This window comes from Pholcus phalangioides, unplaced genomic scaffold (genome assembly GCF_987345545.1).
Source record: "Pholcus phalangioides strain wild (caught in Gottingen) unplaced genomic scaffold, Ppha-v1.0 ptg000015l_1, whole genome shotgun sequence".
NCBI classification, from domain to species: Eukaryota; Metazoa; Arthropoda; class Arachnida; order Araneae; family Pholcidae; genus Pholcus; species Pholcus phalangioides.
In genome coordinates this window covers 68,100,682-68,119,662 of record NW_028301608.1, presented here as the reverse complement: position 1 = coordinate 68,119,662, position 18,981 = coordinate 68,100,682, and the positions used below count along the sequence as shown (strand labels likewise).

Genomic DNA, 18,981 nt, shown 5'->3' with positions numbered 1-18,981 from the left:
AATTTAGCAATAAAATTCTGGAAAAAAATTGTATGTGAAGATGAATATACCCTGCAGTATATTGGCTGAAAAAAAAATTCAACGAAGTGAATTATATATTTCTTCACAAAAAAAATATAAAAAATTTTAAATTAAAAAAAATGGAGAAACATGAAGATTTGATGGCATTTATGTTTTTAATGCATTTTTGAGTATCAAAAATGCAAAAAAACATCTTGAAAATTCCAAAAAATGAACGAGTCTGTCGAGGGTTATGGTAGAAATAAGTTACAAAAAAACCCCGCGTATTATATTTAGGGCTAGTTTAGATTAATGGATTAATCGCAATTGTTAATCGTATTTAAAAATTTTAGTTGAGTAATTTAGTTGAGTATGGTTAAATAATCCTTGAACCATATTCGATTAAAACTTTCACGAAAAGTTTGTAAATTAATTCTATTTATTTGTGTGTGATAAAACTGATTAGATGTGTTGAATTATGTCCCTATATGTAACATTTTAGATAAGTGACCATGTTAAAAAAATTTTCAATCAATATTTTTATCAAATTTTTCTGCATGGGTGCATACAAGTCAGGGCAACGAAAACGTGATGATTTCAGTTTCAAATTGAGCTTGACGGAAGTTTTCGAAGACAAGACCAAAATTTATTGTCTCCACTATGAACAGCTGTTTTAGGATCGGAATTCCCCTTCCCAGATATTTTCATACAGTTTCTGAGTGAAACAAACAGCAGTATGAAGATCGAAAGTAGTTTCGAAATCAGTGATTAACCGAAAATAAACTCATTTTCTGAGAAGGAAAAAAACCCTATGAATAGTTTCCAGGATTTGACAAATATGTTAAGCATATTAAATTGCTTCAAGCGGGCGGCCTTCATATAAACTTAATTTTCTTTACATCTAACGAATAGGTACGTGAAAAAAATGGATTGTATTGTGTGTGTGTGTGTGTGTGTGTGTTGTAGCATCGATAATTATTATATGGAGGAGTTACCAGTACTATACGTTTGTTATGAATGGTTATCATTTTAAAGTATTCGGTTAAGACTCGATTAATTAATCAAAATGCAAGATTAAACATTTTTGACAAAGCAGTTAACAATTTTAATCAATTTCCAGCACTATATATATTTATACATACGGGCTTCCCTCGGAGCAGGTTTTTCGTGCCACGTGAAACGTGAATCAATCGCCCAGCACGACACGCCGTCCACTCGCCAATAGGAAAAGCGGAACGACTGCTTTCTTACAGAGCGCAACAAGCCTCGCGCCAGCGCTGTACGCCAGACGCGATTAGTCAACTGCTTCTGGAGGAGTCAAATACGTCGTACGCCGCGCGTTTCGCCGATCTCTTTCACTTTTGTTGTGTTTTCTTACCCTTCTTTTCTCTGTCTCTCTGTTTTCATGTGCAAAATGGCAAAAATAATTGGATATGCAGATGACCAAACAGATAATGCTACACGCTAGAAAAACAGAAACGCATAGCGTGATTATACGTTCAACTTATACGTTTCTGCCGAAGTGAAATGGTCGGTTCACGCGGCGCAGAAAACCTGCTACTATATTTCGTTTATATGAGGAAAAATCTGATTTATATCGGCGGGTAAAAAAGTTACGTTCGTGAACTTTGGACTGTTTATTTAATTTACCTTAAAAAAATCGACACACAGTTATATAAAAGGATTAGTATAGGGGGGGGGGAGGGAGTCATACAACTTCTAAAAGAAATTATGCTCTTGCCTTGTTCTGTTTCGAAAGCGGGGATTCTCTATGAAAATTTAAGAAAGTTCTTTTATAAAACTTGAAAAATGCAACCAACAAGCATATCAGTTACATTCGAGCGAGTATAACCAATTGGATTATTGGCTGTTTTTCAAATTTTGTAAAGGATCTTTTATCAAACCTTTATAATGTAATCCCGGGCGAAAAAAAACGAATCTGTCACTGATATTTTCATTTTCTTCCAGGCAATATAATTTTGAAATGATTGTGATATCGTAATTTCATTATGGTTTCTGCATGAATCGTTCGATATATTATAGATGATGTGAAGGAGGAGAAGAGAATGGATACCGTAGGGAAATCACTGGTTATTCTTCGATTTGTGATACATAGAAAAAAGTAATGATAATTTATTGTTAGGAAGGAGGAGATCAAAAAGAAAGAAAATCTCGCTCGGAAATTTCTCTTTTTCACGGTTTTCTTAACGTATCACTTTTTCACAGCAATATATTTGTTAATCCAGGATAAGTTGGATGCTTTTTTGTGCAGTAAAAAATAAATGAAATAATGATAACAGATTGCATCAACTAAATTACTTTCAAGTTTCCTCAAACAAACAGATTACTCACCCAACGATTTTGCATCATGAAATCAGCATGTTTATGTTTCAGATGGAAATCTTTCATCTTTGCTCTGTGGGGAGGGCGGGGCAATTTTCCTAAAAATTCCAAGTTAATGTGAATAACTTTCGTGATATACTTGTGCAACGAACAAACGTGAGAAGTTGTGTATGTGTGACGAATCGGAAAATATATCAAAAACTTTCTTTTCTGATGTAAAATCAGAAATGAGACTGAAATTATTGTTTATTTGCTTCCAAATTCATGCTGTGAAAAATAATGGAACCAGCGGTATCTGAACAAAGCCCCCTAGAAGTAGTATCTAGGAGGCTTTGGTCTGAATCGATCTTAGGTCGAATGGCTGACCTATATTCTGCTGCTACTACTGCGGCTCGAAAACATCTTTAAAAAAACTTCAAACTCTCGTAATATGAATCACTATTTATTATTAGTAACGGCATAAATTGAAAACATTCCTGTTACACTTACCAAAAAGTAGGATTTTTTCATGCCGTAAAGTTTAGAATAGTGTATTTCCGATTAGGTTTTCGTTTAATTTCAACTTCGAGGTGCGGATTCAACCTGATACCCCCCATTAAAATGTCTCGCCTCATAGAGCAATAGACCTACAACGGTACGAATATTCAATCATTAAACTTCACTCAAAATTCGAAATATAGATTTCAGTATTAAAGTACCACACAAAACTAGATACGCAATCAGACTGTTAGATACCCCGACACACAGACTTCCGGCACAACTGAATCAGTAATACGTACCCGTCGCGATAGACCAGAGTTGTGGTCTGTTTGAAAGAAAGAAAGAATTTACATAAATTCTATACTTCTGGTATCTTGGCAGTGGTGCTCGCGCACAATTTCTGATTTGTAATACGAGTCAGAGCATACACATAATTAATTAGTTTTTGTGAATTAAGGCTGGTCCGATTAATCGATTAATTGGATCGGTTAATCGATCAGTTGTTAATTTCTAAAGTTCATAATTTATTTTGATTTGTTTGACAAAACTTATTTAGATGTCTTAAATTCCTAGGTATAACATTTCGTCAGTCACCACATTTAAAAGCATTTGAATCAATATTTGGATCAAATATTTTAACGTGGGGGAAAAATACAAGTTGATTCAAGAAAAACTGATGATTTCAGTTTTAAATGGGTGTGATGGCCGTTTTAGACTGGGCGCGCACCGGTTAGACACGCAAGACAAGACAGCTTTAGACAAGCTTAGTCACTGCTGTTCACATGGATTTGTATGACGCAACTTTTCAATTTGTCTGACGTACCTTGTTGTGCTTAGCGCTATCAACAATGACTAAGCTTGTCTTAAGCTGTCTTATCTAGTCGTGTCTAACCGGTGTGCGCCCAGCCTTGGAAGACAACAGTTAGGAAAACTGTTGGCAGATGGCAGCACGACACATAACAAGCATTACGCAGAAACAAACGTCACGTTAGGTTTCACTACACGTACACACACATTCCCGCATGTACCAATTCGTTAGAGGTTCCGCAGAGGAATATGGACGAGGTGCATGCGTGGTTTAGTAGTAGTAGTAGTAGCCTTAGAAGACAAAACCAAAATTTTTTTGCCCTTTCTATGAACACTACGATTTGGGAGGAATTTCTAGAGAACAATTAGCAGTATTAAAAATTATTTCGAAACTTTTGGCTAACCTAAAATGACCGATTTTGAAAAAAAAACCACAAAATCATAGTGAGGATTTACAGGTATTATTAATTTTTTTCTTTTCGTGTTTGAAAATTAACTCAACAATAATTGTGTCCACCAGTATGGATCAACAACGATCCCTTGAATGGATTTTCTTTGTATAATGTACGTTTTCTTAATGCGATGTATAAAATTGAAATTTAACAAATTCCAAAAATCTGACGTAAATGTTCAGCATTACTTCAAGCGTGCAGCTTTAATTTCTTTAATTGTTTAATATATTCCAAAATTACACTGCTGGCCACCCAAATTGCAACACCAAGAAAGACAAGAGATATCGCAACAATATTTATTTTGTAGATAACATGTTGACCAAGCATCAAATGATTAAATTTATAGACTTCTGTGAAGTGTGGTTCCTGCCAAAATCAGTAGCCAGAGTAGCCGCCATTGTTGGAGATCACCGCTGCCACACGCCTCGGCATTGATTCAAAGAGACTTTGGATGTATTCTTGGGGTACAGAAGACCAAGCAGCTTCCACGCGTTGCCAAAGTTGATCTGGTGTGGCAGCTGGGGATGTAATCTGGGTCAATCGTTGAGCAACCATGGACCACATGTTTTCTATCGGCGAAAGATCCGGAGAGCGAGCTGGCCAGGGAAGCAATTCAATCTGACGATTGACGAAGAACCTTTGGACAATGCGTACCACGTGTGGTCGCGCATTATCCTGTTGAAATATGGCTGTGGGCAAGCCCTGAAGGTAAGGAAGGACAACTGGCTCCAACACCTCGGAGATGTAGCGCTGGCTTTTTAAAGTACCGGCAATGCGTACTAGAGGAGTGCGAGAGTGATATCCAATACCGCCCCATACCATAATACCCGGTGCAGGACCAGTGTGGCGGTACATAACGCAGCGGTTCAGCATCCTCTCTCCACGGTGTCTCCAGACTCGAATCCGACCATCGTGGTGTTGCAGACAGAAGCGTGACTCGTCAGTAAAGACAATTTCATTCCATTGTGCCGTCCACATCCTTCTTTCATCGCACCATTCGCGGCGGAGACGTCTGTGGTTCTGCGTCAAGGGTAGACGAAGCAATGGACGTCTTGCGGACAGACCACTCTGCTGTAAACGGCGTCGAATGGTACGCGCAGACACTGGATGATGCGGTACAGACTGAATGTGCTGTGCTATGGTTCATGATGTGGCTGAGCGATCCGTCACTGCCATACGCCTGTCATCACGTGAAGTGGTGCACTGAGGTGGATGCGATCGAACACGTCGGTCCGTCGTACCCTCCTGCATCCAACGGTCACATATCCGCATTACAGTTGTTTGGTTTCGTCCAACACGAATACCGATTTCCCTGAAAGATAATCCACAATCTCGGTAGGCCACTATCCTTCCTCTGTCGAACTCGGATACTTGATCAAAAGATGATCGCTGTTTTCTACGAGGCATAATTGATCGTTTTTTTGAAAAAACCACAAGAAAAACACAATTGCCGTACTTCAAATCGTCGAAATCTCCAAGCCTTAAATAGCGCTTTGAAGTGGCGCCACAGGCGCGCGTGATGTGCGTCTGCGCTGAAATTCTAATCATTTGCATATCTCACCTCCGCTAATGCATGTTGTAAATTTCATATTATTTGCATGCTTCCTTCAGGGTGTTGCATTTACGGTGGCCAGCAGTGTAGTTTACATCTAGTGAATTAGATGAGTGAAATGAATAAAGTATATCTTTGGGCATCAATTAATAAAGAAATTTCCCTAATAAGTTTGTTATAAAGTAATAAATGGCATTTGAAAGTATTCGATTGCAATTCGATTAATCGATTAAAATTTTTTAATTAACCAGTTAAAAATTTTTTATTTATTATTATTATTATTATTATTAAAAATTTAATCGATTTCCAGCCCGATCAAAAACCAAAATATCTTACATACTGCTTAAGACGAGCACACACAGGTCGGAAACACTTCCAACATCAGTGGATCTTGTTCGTCTTTTTCATTCGGGGAAGATTGTTACTCTTTGGAAAAAATTTTCAAATGTTTTCTTTTACTTCATCAATTCTGATTTTTTTAAAACCACAACCTATTTTTTCCTTAGAAGTGGTTTTCCCCCGTACTTTAACGAGGCCAACTAAAATTTAATTGTACGCTGAAAAATCGGTGATTAAAATTATTTTCGCAGCATATTAATTACATATATTATGGTAGTTATAACTGAAAATATGAATACATATTCATCTCCCATATTTGTGATTTTTACCGTTTTTCCCATGAATTACATTATACATAATCAACTGCGATTTGCACTTCATTTCCCGCCACTTGCAGTGCCGTCTTAACGCATGGGCCCACCCGGGCACGGCCGCCTCAAGAGAAGAGGGGCCTCACAAAAATCAGATCCGGTTGAAATTTTCTAGGATTTACCAGGTAGGGCTTCCGAAAACAACTTGGCCCTGGCCACTTGACCATTTTTCAGTATATCTGTGATAATTTGTGATTTCGCTCGCATTTGCCATCGTTTTTGGTGACAAGTGGTTGATTTTTAGTATTTTATTGTACAGTCAACCCTCGGTTTGCGAATTTAATTCGTTCCGTAAGTCCGTTCACAAACCAAAATAATTTTTCTTATAGAAATCAGTGTAATGTGAATTAATTCGTTCTTGGGACCCCGAAGATTTCTAGTGTCAATTTTTACAACATTGCTTTTTGCTCAAGTGCCTAACATAAAACAAACTGAAATCTACTGACACTGAAAACGCTTTTCCCTAGAGAGAAACAATCCCAACCTTACAAGCTAACGGGCTTATGGGGGCCGATTCAAGTATTACGTCAGCAGATTTTTGGCCATTTTTGACCCCCCTCCCCCACGTCAGCAAAAGTCAGTAAAACTCTGAACCTTTCCTTCCCTTTGTCTGCAAATTTTCGTCAGCTCTGCCCCCTCCCCACAACGCGTATTGCGATCAGAGACGTACGCGGAGGGAGGGGGGTGTGCAAGAGCCCCCATGGCCCCCCCAGAAGATCAAAGATTTTATCAAAATTTTAGATTAAGAAATATAGCATCGCTAAAGAAAATTATCTTTTGTTTTTTAATAAATTTTTCTGTTAATTTCAATGCTATTTGAAGAACTCAAAAAAAAAATTCTTTAACAAATTCATTACGACCCCACCCTTAAGCCTTTTGTGTCCCCTCCAAAGGCCGATCCAGCGTACACCTCTGAATGTATTTGTTCTACGAGGATATACATAGGGAGTTTGACCACCACCGTATGACACTTCTGTAGTGAACTTTGCTATGCATGAACTGGGACTATTTTTCACATGATTGCAGACTGAACCATGGAGACTTTCAAGTCTCTCTCCGTCTATGGACCGAACACGCTATATTTTTAGCTTGTGTTTTACATTTATTAATTACTGGTTTAAGTTAAGCATCAATTAATGGAGTGGTATAGATTACCGTTGCTAGTTGGTGGCTCTCGTTTTCTTTATCATGGTTTCTCTAGGTTCCAGAGCTGTATAGCAATTAACGGCAATATGGTTGCTTGCAAACAACCATTTGAGTATAAAAAAGCTCATAATTTGAAGTATGTAATTCCTTTCTATTTAGCTATCGATACGATTGATAGAATTATTGCAGCTTGTTTTATGGATGTGTCTGGTCTTGGCTAAACAATGATTTAAAATTTTTTCCGAGTGCAAGGTGAATCCACACCACATGAACAAGTGTATAAGAATATTTCATATTTTTATAAAAGGTGGTTGATGACGTAAGCATCATTCACCCCCCCCCTCCCCATCACCAAAAGTCAGCAAATCCGTCAGTAAACCCTCCCCCCCCCCATCGATGCTGACATAATACTTGAATGACCCCGTATCCTATACCAGAGCAGGGCCTAACCCATGTCTAATCTAATTGATTTCATCTTAAACTGAATGTCAAAGAACTCGAAATTTCTGCCTGCAAAAGAATCTGGCCACGGTGTCGTCTAAACCAAATTCATGGTTCTGTAAGTCGCTTGCTGCTAAGCTGTATCAATAAGCACTACGTCGACGCTAGGATATCAACCACTTTATGTTCAAGAACGTAATATTGAGTCCAGACGCCTGCGTAATAAAATCAAACAAGCTCTTTGTTTTCTTTCCTCTCTCCTCATCATCGCGAGGCTTTTTTGTAACCTTGAGAAGTTGTCATTTTTACCTTCCTTTTATTTCTATACATTGATAGTGACTTCCCCCCCCCCCCCGTATGATTTATCTTTCTGCTATATACACATAAAAGCAAGAAAGAACAGGTAGGTAGAGGGTGAAAAGACAAATCTACTTCGTATACCTACTCTTTATGTCTATTCTCTCTCGCTTATCTGTAGCCTACTTATCTATTATACTGCTTTCCTTTCTTTTTTTCTTTTGCATTTTTTTCCTTCACCTTCTCTTCATTTTTCTAACGTGCGGTTAGGTTAAGGATATGTTACCGTAATTTTATCACCCATTCGTCAAATATAGATCATCCGAATTTCTTGCCAATAGCTTGTAAGCGAAGGGGTTAAAATGATGTTTCTACAAGTCAGTGAATATTAATTCTTTGTCAAAAATTGTCGCAAAACGTCTCTGAGAAACTTCTTCTATGTAAATCATCTCAAAGTTTGAAGTTTGAAGTGAGACATGTTGATCCATAAGCTGGAGGAGTCGTATTTGAAGAAAGGAACTAGGAAAGAAATTACTACGTGGCCATAGAAATCTTAATTTTTCTATATTGTTCCTTCGGATTTAGTCTAGTAATATCTTTCCGGCATGCATGTTCGTAAGCCACGACAAATTCGCGAAAACGTTCGTAACCCGAATCACATTTTGTTGTTCGTAAATCTATTGTACGCTAGCCAAGGAACGCAAGCCTATTTGGATCTCGAATTGCTGATTTTTCCTCAAAGAAATATGGTCAAAATCGCATATTTTACTGGATGTAATATGGTCAGCTTATTTGTATGGTCCCTTTTTATATGTTGTTACAGCCGTCCAGCATTATGTTGTTGACCAAAGCAATTTGTTTACGCAATTCGCACGTGTGACCTCATGACCTATAACTTGTAAACATTTGCCGCCCAATTATCTCATTTAATTTCACCCCCCTCCTTTCTCTTAGAGATCAATCAATTGATGCCAAGAAAAATACAGATGTGCTGATTGAAAAAACACCAAGTTAGAAATTGTTAAAAATAGGATTATAAAAAAGTGCTTTTTTACAATATTTGTAAAGTGAGGATTAATTAATAATGATTGTTATTCATGATATGCAATATTTGTTTTTACTATAGTCCTCTTCTTATCTGTGTCGTGGACGCGGAAAGCCTCCAACTCCTACAAAACTTAAATAAAGTGTTACAAGAAATTTATGATCTTTAATTTTTCTTTCATGAAGAAATTCACTTATTCGTGAAATTAAATTTTAAAATAAGATATTTTACCTTTGTGACATCATATACAGTCGATCCCGGTTATAACGTTCCCACTTATAACGTTTTTCCACTTAATGGGATTTATTTTTGGGATCTCACTCTAAACACAATTCTCATTAAGATTTATTGTTTAAAGCATTTTCCCGCTTACGTTTCTTCATGGCAATCTTCATTAAATTCATTTAATATTCGTTAAATAAACATAGTTTACTAATGTTGCAGCATTGTAGATGAATAATATTTTATCATTCCAAGGTTTGATAGTACTGCCAAATGTATACCATAATCCTCTCTTATCAGAAATAAGAGAGGCTAAATCCATTTCAGATAAGTCTCTACAATAATAAGGGGAATACAGTAAAACCTTGTTAAGTCATCGCTCTGTTTAAGTCGTCATTTTTCTTCGATCCGGTCCAGTTTTCATAGATAAAATGTTCTTAAACCCTTCTTTACTTGTCGCTAATTTGGTTAACTCATCACTACGCAAAGGTTTGAGAGAGGAACATTAGTTCTATGACTCCCTTTAAAGAAAAAGCTTGATAACAACATTGCCATACGGTCAAAAGTGACTCTAAAAGCCTTATGTATGCCAAATCAGAACACCTAACTAAGAATTTGAGCTGAATCTGATTTCTGCATGAGGCCCCACTTATTTGGGGCTTCAAATTGAAACACAATATCTTTGTTGGAGAACTAGACATTTTTTCCGGTTGGACCTTCTGATGGATGCTTTTTTCTGCCTGGGTCCCCATCGAGTCAAAAATGAGTCCTGTATTCAAGATTACTTTTGTAGTTCTATCATCAACTACATATGTAAAATTAATGTACAGTACATGTAGTTTTGTTGTAGAGAAAGGCTGACTATTGTAACAGTTGTTCTGATTAGTATTGGAATAGATTTCCAATTCATTGGCACAAAAAGCAGTTAGGTCAAATGGCACCAAAACAATTGACCAATTAAAATGTATTGTTGTCGCATCAGGGTAGTAAAACCACACATGAAAAAATAAAACTTACATGTAAAACAGTCATAGATTATATAAAACTATATTTTGTTATAAAAACCAATAGTTTTGATGAATTTAAAAATGTGAGATGCATCGCAATGGTCATTTAAAATGTTACGAAGTGAAAGATGACTATGACCAATGATGTGAATAAGTAAAAGTATGAGCGATGGTCAATTGACTTTGACAGTGGGGGCCCTCTGGTTGACTCTCTCGTAATAATAGATATGATTGTGTGTGACGACTGTGTCCTATATGCAATTGAGCAAGTAGAACTTCCTCCTTTCAGTTAGTCCTGCAGCTGGAACGCCAATGGCCGAGCGTGGGCTTAATAACATGTAGTTTATTATTTATTTGGTTATTTCAATGATCTTCCCAGTGGCAATGCATCATTTCTCGTAGGATTGGAAAGTGGTCATAGGCAGGAATCAAAAGGTTATTGTCAACTTTAGTTGTTGTTTGGTGGTGTTCTTGCTGTGGTGTCTTCTTTCTCATTGTCCTGTGAAGGATGAGGTAATGTAATTTATGAAAAAAGCATGAATGAATGAATGAGTGTGAAACGTAGAGGAACACAGTGCTTGTAATGCACTGAGAGAGTTATTATAAATGATGCATTATCGGGTAGCATTTGCTTGATTTATGGCGTAGAGCCTGGAGGATAGCATACACTTTTGCCAAATAAATAGAGAATTTGTCAGGAAGTTTGAAAGATATTTCCTCACAGCAGATGTAGGCACAACCAACATGGCCAAAGCTCTTAGAGTCGTCTGTATATACGGGGAAGTACCTAATGTACCTACCCCTGTGCCTGAAGAATATCTCTTGATGTATGACATCAGCTGTGGTGGCTCTAGGATAAGATGATAATTATAGGGAGAGACATCTGGCGGAGACTTTTCCCACGGTGCCAGTTGTTGCTCAATGGGGCCATGTGACTGATGTCTATTTGCAGTTCTTCCACGAGTGTCCTCATACGAAGACCATAACACAGAACACATGAAGGGCAAGTAATGAAAAGTCTATGAAAAGAAGGATTAAAAAATGAAATGAAGTGGATGATCTGGAAAAGTCTTCATTTTGATATAATATTTCAAGGGAAGTTGCGACATATCTTGATGTCAGTGATAGCACGTTCTGATCACGACCGTCTTAAGAGTATCATGGGGCCCCGGGCCAAGTGGTTTTTCGGAGTAAACCTGGTAAATCCTAGAAAATTTCAACTACATCTCATTTTTGTGAGGCCCCTCTTCTCTTGAAGCCCCCGGGCCGTGTCCGGGTGGGCCCATACGTTGAGACGGCATTGCTTCTGATTAGTCTAAATTAAAAATAATAAACAAATAATAAACAAATCATAAGTGTACCATTGTATTTTATCATAATGAGATAAATACTAAAAACTCAAAAAAAAATTTAATATTGTGATTTTAATCCATATTTTAATAAATTTTATATTATTTGGAATTTATACAATTTTCACATAATATTGCACATTGAAACTGATAGCACTTCACTTAAGTTGTCACTCTACTTAAGTTGTCTTAATTTTTCTATAACATGAATGACAACTTATCCAGAGATTCCTCTGACCCCAAATACCCAGAATTTCAGAAAAGGACGTAAAAAAATTTGGTTTACACATCCCATGGGATGCATTCTTTCCTAGTTCCAAGAAGTAAAAGGTACAGTAAAAAACCTCAAATTTTTCTTTCCCTACTTTCTACCATGTATCATGATCATGCGACCTTGAAAAGTAGTACTACTTTGAAGTACAAATGAAGCATTTTACTGTACTGTATTGTATTAATATAATCTGTGGGTTGTTGAAGAATAAGATGACTAGATATTTATGGGGGGGGGGGGAAACATACGTTTTACTTTTCTCGAGAAGGATCCACTTTTATGTAAAAATGATCATTAGTGTTTCCAAAGCTAACAATAATTATTATGGTTAGCTATTACTAGTTGTAAATGGCTGTAATTATAATGAAAAAATATGCCAATGTGGCAGTGACCCTGAATCAAGGATCAATATATAGGAGTTGTCAGTTTGCGAACTGGCCAACTTTGAGCTTTGGCAATAACATATACAACCTCTGACAATAAAGTTTGGTGAATAGTCCTGTAACATTAACGGAGATGAAATGTTAACGAAAGTTACCTTACTGTCCTTCGAAATAGTCACCTCCCATTACTATGCACTGCTGAGATCTCCTATACATGTCCTGGAAACTTTGTAAGAAGTCTTCTTTTGGGATGGAGTTCAAAAACCTCGTCACGTTTCGTTGGATGTCAGGAATATCGTCAAATCTCTTTCCTTTCAAAGCGAGTTTGAGTCTTGGAAATAGGAAGAAGTCTGGAGGATTGAGATCTGGCGAGTATGGTGGACGTTCAATTTGCACCACCCCCTTTTTTGCCAGGAACTGTTTGACGATATTGGCTGTGTGAGCGCGAACATTGTTGTGAACAAGAAACCATGAATCTTTTTGTGCGTACTGAGGTTCGTACTCTGTGTAGACGTTTCATGAAACGGGTCAAAATTCCAATGTATCTTGCAGCATTCATCGTCGTTCCCTCAGGTAGAAATTCCTTGTGAGTAATGCTTTGACTACCAAAGAAGGTGATTAGCATCGTTTTGATGCGTGATTTTTCTGCTCTGACCTTTTTCCGATGAGGTGATGCAGGAGAATACCATTCCATGCTTTGCCGTTTCCTTTCAGGGTCATACCTGAGACACCAGGACTCATCCTCAGTGATATTCTGTTCGTTCATTTTCCTGTTCTCAGTTAAGAACCAATGCACTAAACAAGCACTTTGTAGAACAAGTCTTTCATGGAACACAAACGATACTCAACTGAACAACGGTGGTGGCAGATGGTCAACACCTGCCGCTACGCATGTGCAGCATTTTGCTTCGCCAGTGTTGCCAGATCAGCCGTTCTGACTTCATTCACCGAACTTTATTGTCAGAGGTTGTATAATAATTCAAAAATAATATTCTTCAATAGCATTCTATCTCTAAATAAGTGGCAGGTTTTGAAGACATTAAGCATTTCTGTTTGCTTGTTTTATTTGCACAATTTTGCTTTTTTAAAAAATTGTTAATTTTTTACATGATTTCTTTGGCCACTGGCTCCACTTACATGCTCTCGGTCCACATGTTTCTTTGATATTAGTAGAGATTGGGGGGATTTAACAATGATAACTCAATATAATGACAAGTGCTTATTTATAAATAGATTTATAACATCTTTATCTATTCTGTAGTAAAATGTAAATAGATATAATCTATAGAATATTGTATATATCTATAGCAGTGTTTCTTAACCTTTTTTGCCCGTGGCCCCTTTGAAGCATATTTTTTTTCTTGTCACTCCCCTGTCTTACCCAGTCTTCGACCCTCATCTTGAAGCAAGATCCTTTATACGTACTAAATTGATTTTTTCAGGGAATTTATACTAAATGAAAATGTTGCAAACAAGATTTGCCTCCAAACCACTGGCCTAGAATTTATTGAGCTCCCCACTAATCAGAGTTCTATTCAGGACTGTCTCAACATCGTGGGGCCCCCTGAGCATAGTGATGCTATGGTAGTCCCATACATAGCCAGAAATAAACAGCCTACATATTTCCTACTTATTTTCAAAATTTATTATACTATACAAAATAACATGAGGGGTGGGGGTCATTTAAGGAGGGGGGGGGGGTTTCTGTGAAAAATATAGCCGGCGAGGCCAGCAAAAAACCCCCATCCTAGGGAACCTGCAGTAAAATGTAGGCGGTGAGACCCGGGTGGATTCATTCCCTAATATGACCCTGGTTTTATGGGTGATTTTGTTGGATTCTGTAAGTGTATTCACTAATATAAAAGCTTTATCTCTTCACACTTAATTTTTCTTCTCAGCTCTCTACAGCCCCCCAAATCACTTGTCATGGCCCCTTTCTCCGTTTTCTTCCGTGGCCCTCTTGAACCATTAGGGGACCATATGGCTCTTGGTTGAGAACCACTGATCTATAGTATATTCTATGCTATATCTATCTATACTGTATTCTATAGATATAATCTATAGAATTCTATAGATTACCAAGGAAACAGATATTTTCTGTATTTTATGCCAAAGTAAACTCTGAAAGAAAAGTCATCTGGTCTCTGGCAGGACTCGAACCCAGGCCCTCTTGCGAATCGAGCAAAGCATGCTACCATCTACACCACTTGAGACAAGACATTGTCTTCTTTATTTCAGGCACTGTGGTAAAATAAGGAAACACTTCAGCACCTCACACCACTGTGTGAAATAAGAAAGACAAGGTTGTGTCTGAAGTAGATGGCAGCATGCTAGTTTGCAAGAGGACCTGGGTTTGAGTCTCGGCAAAGACCAGGTGACTTTTCTTTCCAAGTTTACCTTGGCATAAAATTGAGAAAATATTTGTTTCCATGATATATTGGGCTGAGAAAAAGCAGTCTGTTTCCATCTGTTATGCCTATAGAATCTATCTATTCTATAGATAATCTATTAAATAGATTTATCATTATAAATAATAATTTTTTTTTTCAAATTTTGATTGAAATTGCCTTCAAGTTAATGTGAAAGACACAAACTAATTATTGTAGCATTAATTTGATGATTTTTTTTCTGTTTTTTGTGTGTGTACAAAATTTTTTTTCCCCCTTCAGCAAAATGAATGGTTTTCCTCCACCTCGTGGGTTATATAATCCTGAGCTAGAAAAAGAAGCGTGTGGTGTTGGCTTCATTGTTAGCATAGATGGCATTGCCTCACACAAGGTTGGTATCATCTAACTCAATCCACCACTCTGATATTGCTATGCTTTTTTTTTACTCTGTAGCAAAATGCTCTGGAATAGTTTTCTAAGGTGATCTACTGGCCCCTGAGAGTCACACATAGGGGTTTGTGAAAAATTTGCTGGATATATTTCAGAATAATGCAAAAGTTAAAATGAAAATATAGTGAGTGGCTATGGCATAGAAAGAGAACAGGTTATCTCAAATTCCTGTGCTTGAACAGTGATTTTCCCAGAGCTTGCAATACTTTTCCTACATTAGCTGCATAAAAAATAGGTTCAGTGATCGCTAGAGCCCGGATTATATGCAAATGCATATGTGCATATGCATTTGCATATTTTGGCCTTTTTTAGCATTAATGCATATAAATGCATAAAATCAAAGAATTTCCAGTATAAGTGCATATTTTTGAAGGTTTACTTAAGCTCACTTTTTTTTTTATAATTTTCCAAATAAATATTGTTCATAATATTTTCATAACATCGATTTTTTTTCCCCCCATATGTGAAATTTAGTGAATTAATACATATTTATAAAGTATTTTACTAACTGTTTCATTGTAAGGCTATTTCTAGAGATGTGTCAAAATGTTAATTTTGTTTTTAGAAATAGTGTCGAAATTCTTTTATTACTTCTTCGTTATTGAGCAGCTACAACAAACTGAAAACTAAAAAAATGCCTGAATAAAAGATATGTAGAAGTTATTTGCTTATGCTGTATACATATGAGGGGATATTTTTTGGTAAAAGTGAAATACATATGCACTAATAGAAAACGTGTATTTTAAAAACACATTCGCTTTTTTTTGCATGGTGTATTTTTTAATGCATATTTTCTCTTTTTTAATGCATATTTTCTCTTTTTAATGCATATTTTCTCTTTTTTAATGCATATTTTCTCTTTTTTTATACATATTTCGGATTTCTAATGCATATTCTGGGGTGTTTAATGCATATTTTGGAATTTTCAGTGCACATTTTGTATTTTAAGTGCTTATTTTTGCATTTATAAGTGCATATTTTTGCATTTTTAAGTGCATATTTTTACATTTTTAAGTGCATATTTGCATATTTTTAGAGCATATTTTGCCACTTTTTTAGTGCATATAATCCGGGCTCTAGTGATCACTTTTGATCTGAACTTATATCAGACCTTCTGAATAGGCTTTCCTTTGATTTTCATGTATTATGAGTAGGATTTCTCTAACCAACATTCGTAGATAGGTATTGACGATGGAGGCATGCTACAAGAGCTCTTCAATCACTGCATCATCATTAGTTGTTCCTTTTGTAGATGTAACTGTTTCACTTTCAACAGAAAAGCAAAATTCTTCGAAACAATTGAATTTGACACATAATCTGCAGATACTGGAAATAAGACTGTGCAGTTTTTATTTGCAGCAGGAAGTTTTAGTTTCACAGTAGTTTTTACACAAACCAAAATTGGTGGTGATTTTATTGAGCAGAAATTTTCTGATGTTATAGAAGTGTTTTATATATTCTTTCCTAGCAACTTGACTTTGTAAACTGACTGGTTTTATTAACTATCTATTACGAGATGACTATATATTACGAACTATCTATATACTCATTAATATGATTATGATCAGATTCTGAACTGTGCCTGACAAGTGTGAATGAATGGGCTAGCAAAAGGAAAAGGAATATTTTTTTGAAATATTGAGATAAGGCAGATCTCCCAGAATGAAGACAGGACTCTGACTATTGTGTACATTCCCTTCAGAATTTGACCCATGTTTCAGGAACTATATATTTCATACTAACTGACAAAACAACTATTTGATTATGTTCAACATGAAAATTTGTATTAAGCGGGTTTCTAAATGAGTTGTGACTATCTTTTGCTTATTGGATAATCTTTTCTAGAATTTGTTAAAAAATCTTCAAAATTTTGATTTGATCTGAAGAGAATAATCCTATTTACCAATTATGATAATTTCAAATATTGATTTTTATGTTTTAATACCTTTTTTTATCACATAGGAAGCTATCTTGATATTTTTCATCATTTCAGCTTATAAAGGATGCAGAGACCATGTCAAAACGAATGGAGCATAGGGGAGCCTGTGCATGTGATAACAACACTGGGGATGGTGCTGGAGTCATGGTTGCTATTCCACATGATTTTTACAAAGATTCCGTCAGGTTGCTCTTTCTATAGAGTTTATTGCGCTATTAGTTATTTGATTTTTCTTTGTGTGGTATAGGCCTACTTCACATTAGGGTGTTCATGATTATACTTTTCATAATCTATAAAATTTTTGCGTTGAAAATATTGAGTTAATAGTTTTGAGATAATTTTTAAAAGTTCTTTTTACTCCAATGATTCATCTGTAAAATATTTTATTTAGCAAAAACCTTGGACTGGAGCTTCCAGAAAAGAATGAATATGCTACAGGATTAATATTTGTAGAAAATTCGGAGCAGCTTAAAGTGAAAAGGCTTTTTGAAAATATAGCTAAAGATCTTCACTTAAAGGTAACATATTATGTTTACTGTGGGAAGTTTTACTGATTCACCATTTTTTAATCATTTGTTTGATTATGCAATGATGTAAACAGAGTAAATAAAATATTACATACACCTGGGCCAATACCATTCTTAAAAATTTTGCAGCCTTTAATATACAACCATGTGAAAATTTTTTTATTTCTTCAACTGTATTACTATAATACAGCGGCTCCCAAAGTAAAAGTCACACCCTCTGATCCCCCAGAGATCACTGATGATTTAAGGAAGGGGTGACTGATATTTTTCCTAGACATGCCTTTCTTCAAATTTTTAAATGTGGACCAGTGATTCCCAACATGGGTTGTTAAGAAGTTAACTCCCCCTTGGGACGATGAAAAGTTCCAGGGGGAGGGGGGACGATAAAAGCTACTGGTATAACATAGGATCCTATGGGTTAGATTGCATTGGGGGCGATGGGAGAAAAAATTTCAGAAGAAGGGAGGCGATGAAACAAAAAAGGTTGGGAAACTATTATGTAGTCCAATGTAGATTTCCTGTTTTCACAGATGCCATTTCCCCCCTCCCTCTCCCAGTATAAAAAAAAATGACTCTCCTCTTTTTTCCCCTCAAAAATGTTCAAAATGCCACTTTATATACATAAAAAATAAATAAATAACAATGGACCCTTCCACCAGGGGTCTATGGATGCGTCACACCTGAAATGTTTTTCTTGCATTAGCGTCTTTGATTGAGTGCTTCAAAAATGAAAAACAAAACAAAAACACATTGAATAAAAATTTATCATTTAATTAATGGTGAAGTGTACCAAACATAGGTTTAGCTGCTCTTTTCCCTCAAAATGATATTGATGTGTAAAAACTTATGTTAGCATGAAAACACCATCATAATAAATTTATGTTAAAAAATGCCACCCCTGTAAACATGCCGCTCTATGTGGCTGCCTTGTCACCTCATGCCTGGAGCCGCCCTGCATCTCCCTTGCTTGACGATATTCTTATTAGTGAAATACTGCCCAGTAGCAATATCTTGAGGAAACGGCTGTAAATTCAAAAGAAAATGTAAAAGATTAAGACATTTGTGAGTTTGACTAAAGCTGAATTGTAAGATAGGAAGCCCAATTTCAGCTACAATATAATTGTGAGGGTGATTGACCACAAACAATCACAATTGTGTTTCAAGAGTATGTGA

The 18,981-nt window shown here is 36.3% G+C and overlaps 1 protein-coding gene across 5 annotated transcripts in view; it reads left to right on the top strand.

The window, feature by feature from the left end:
- Window positions 1-9,081: 9,081 nt before the first annotated feature.
- The window catches only part of LOC149076593 (uncharacterized), a 79,607-nt gene continuing 69,707 nt past the window's right edge, over window positions 9,082-18,981 (top strand). For 2 of the 5 annotated variants that reach the window (XM_089244192.1, XM_089244188.1), the window contains exons 1-4: window positions 12,081-12,181; window positions 15,175-15,283; window positions 17,336-17,466; window positions 17,673-17,799. In XM_089244192.1, coding sequence (XP_089100318.1) covers window positions 12,150-12,181; window positions 15,175-15,283; window positions 17,336-17,466; window positions 17,673-17,799 — 399 coding nt within the window. In that variant the 5' untranslated portion in view covers window positions 12,081-12,149. Of the gene's footprint in view, window positions 9,296-12,080; window positions 12,182-15,174; window positions 15,284-17,335; window positions 17,467-17,672; window positions 17,800-18,981 lie in introns of those variants that run through there. The other 3 variants (XM_089244191.1, XM_089244189.1, XM_089244190.1) reach the window with 3 other exon arrangements.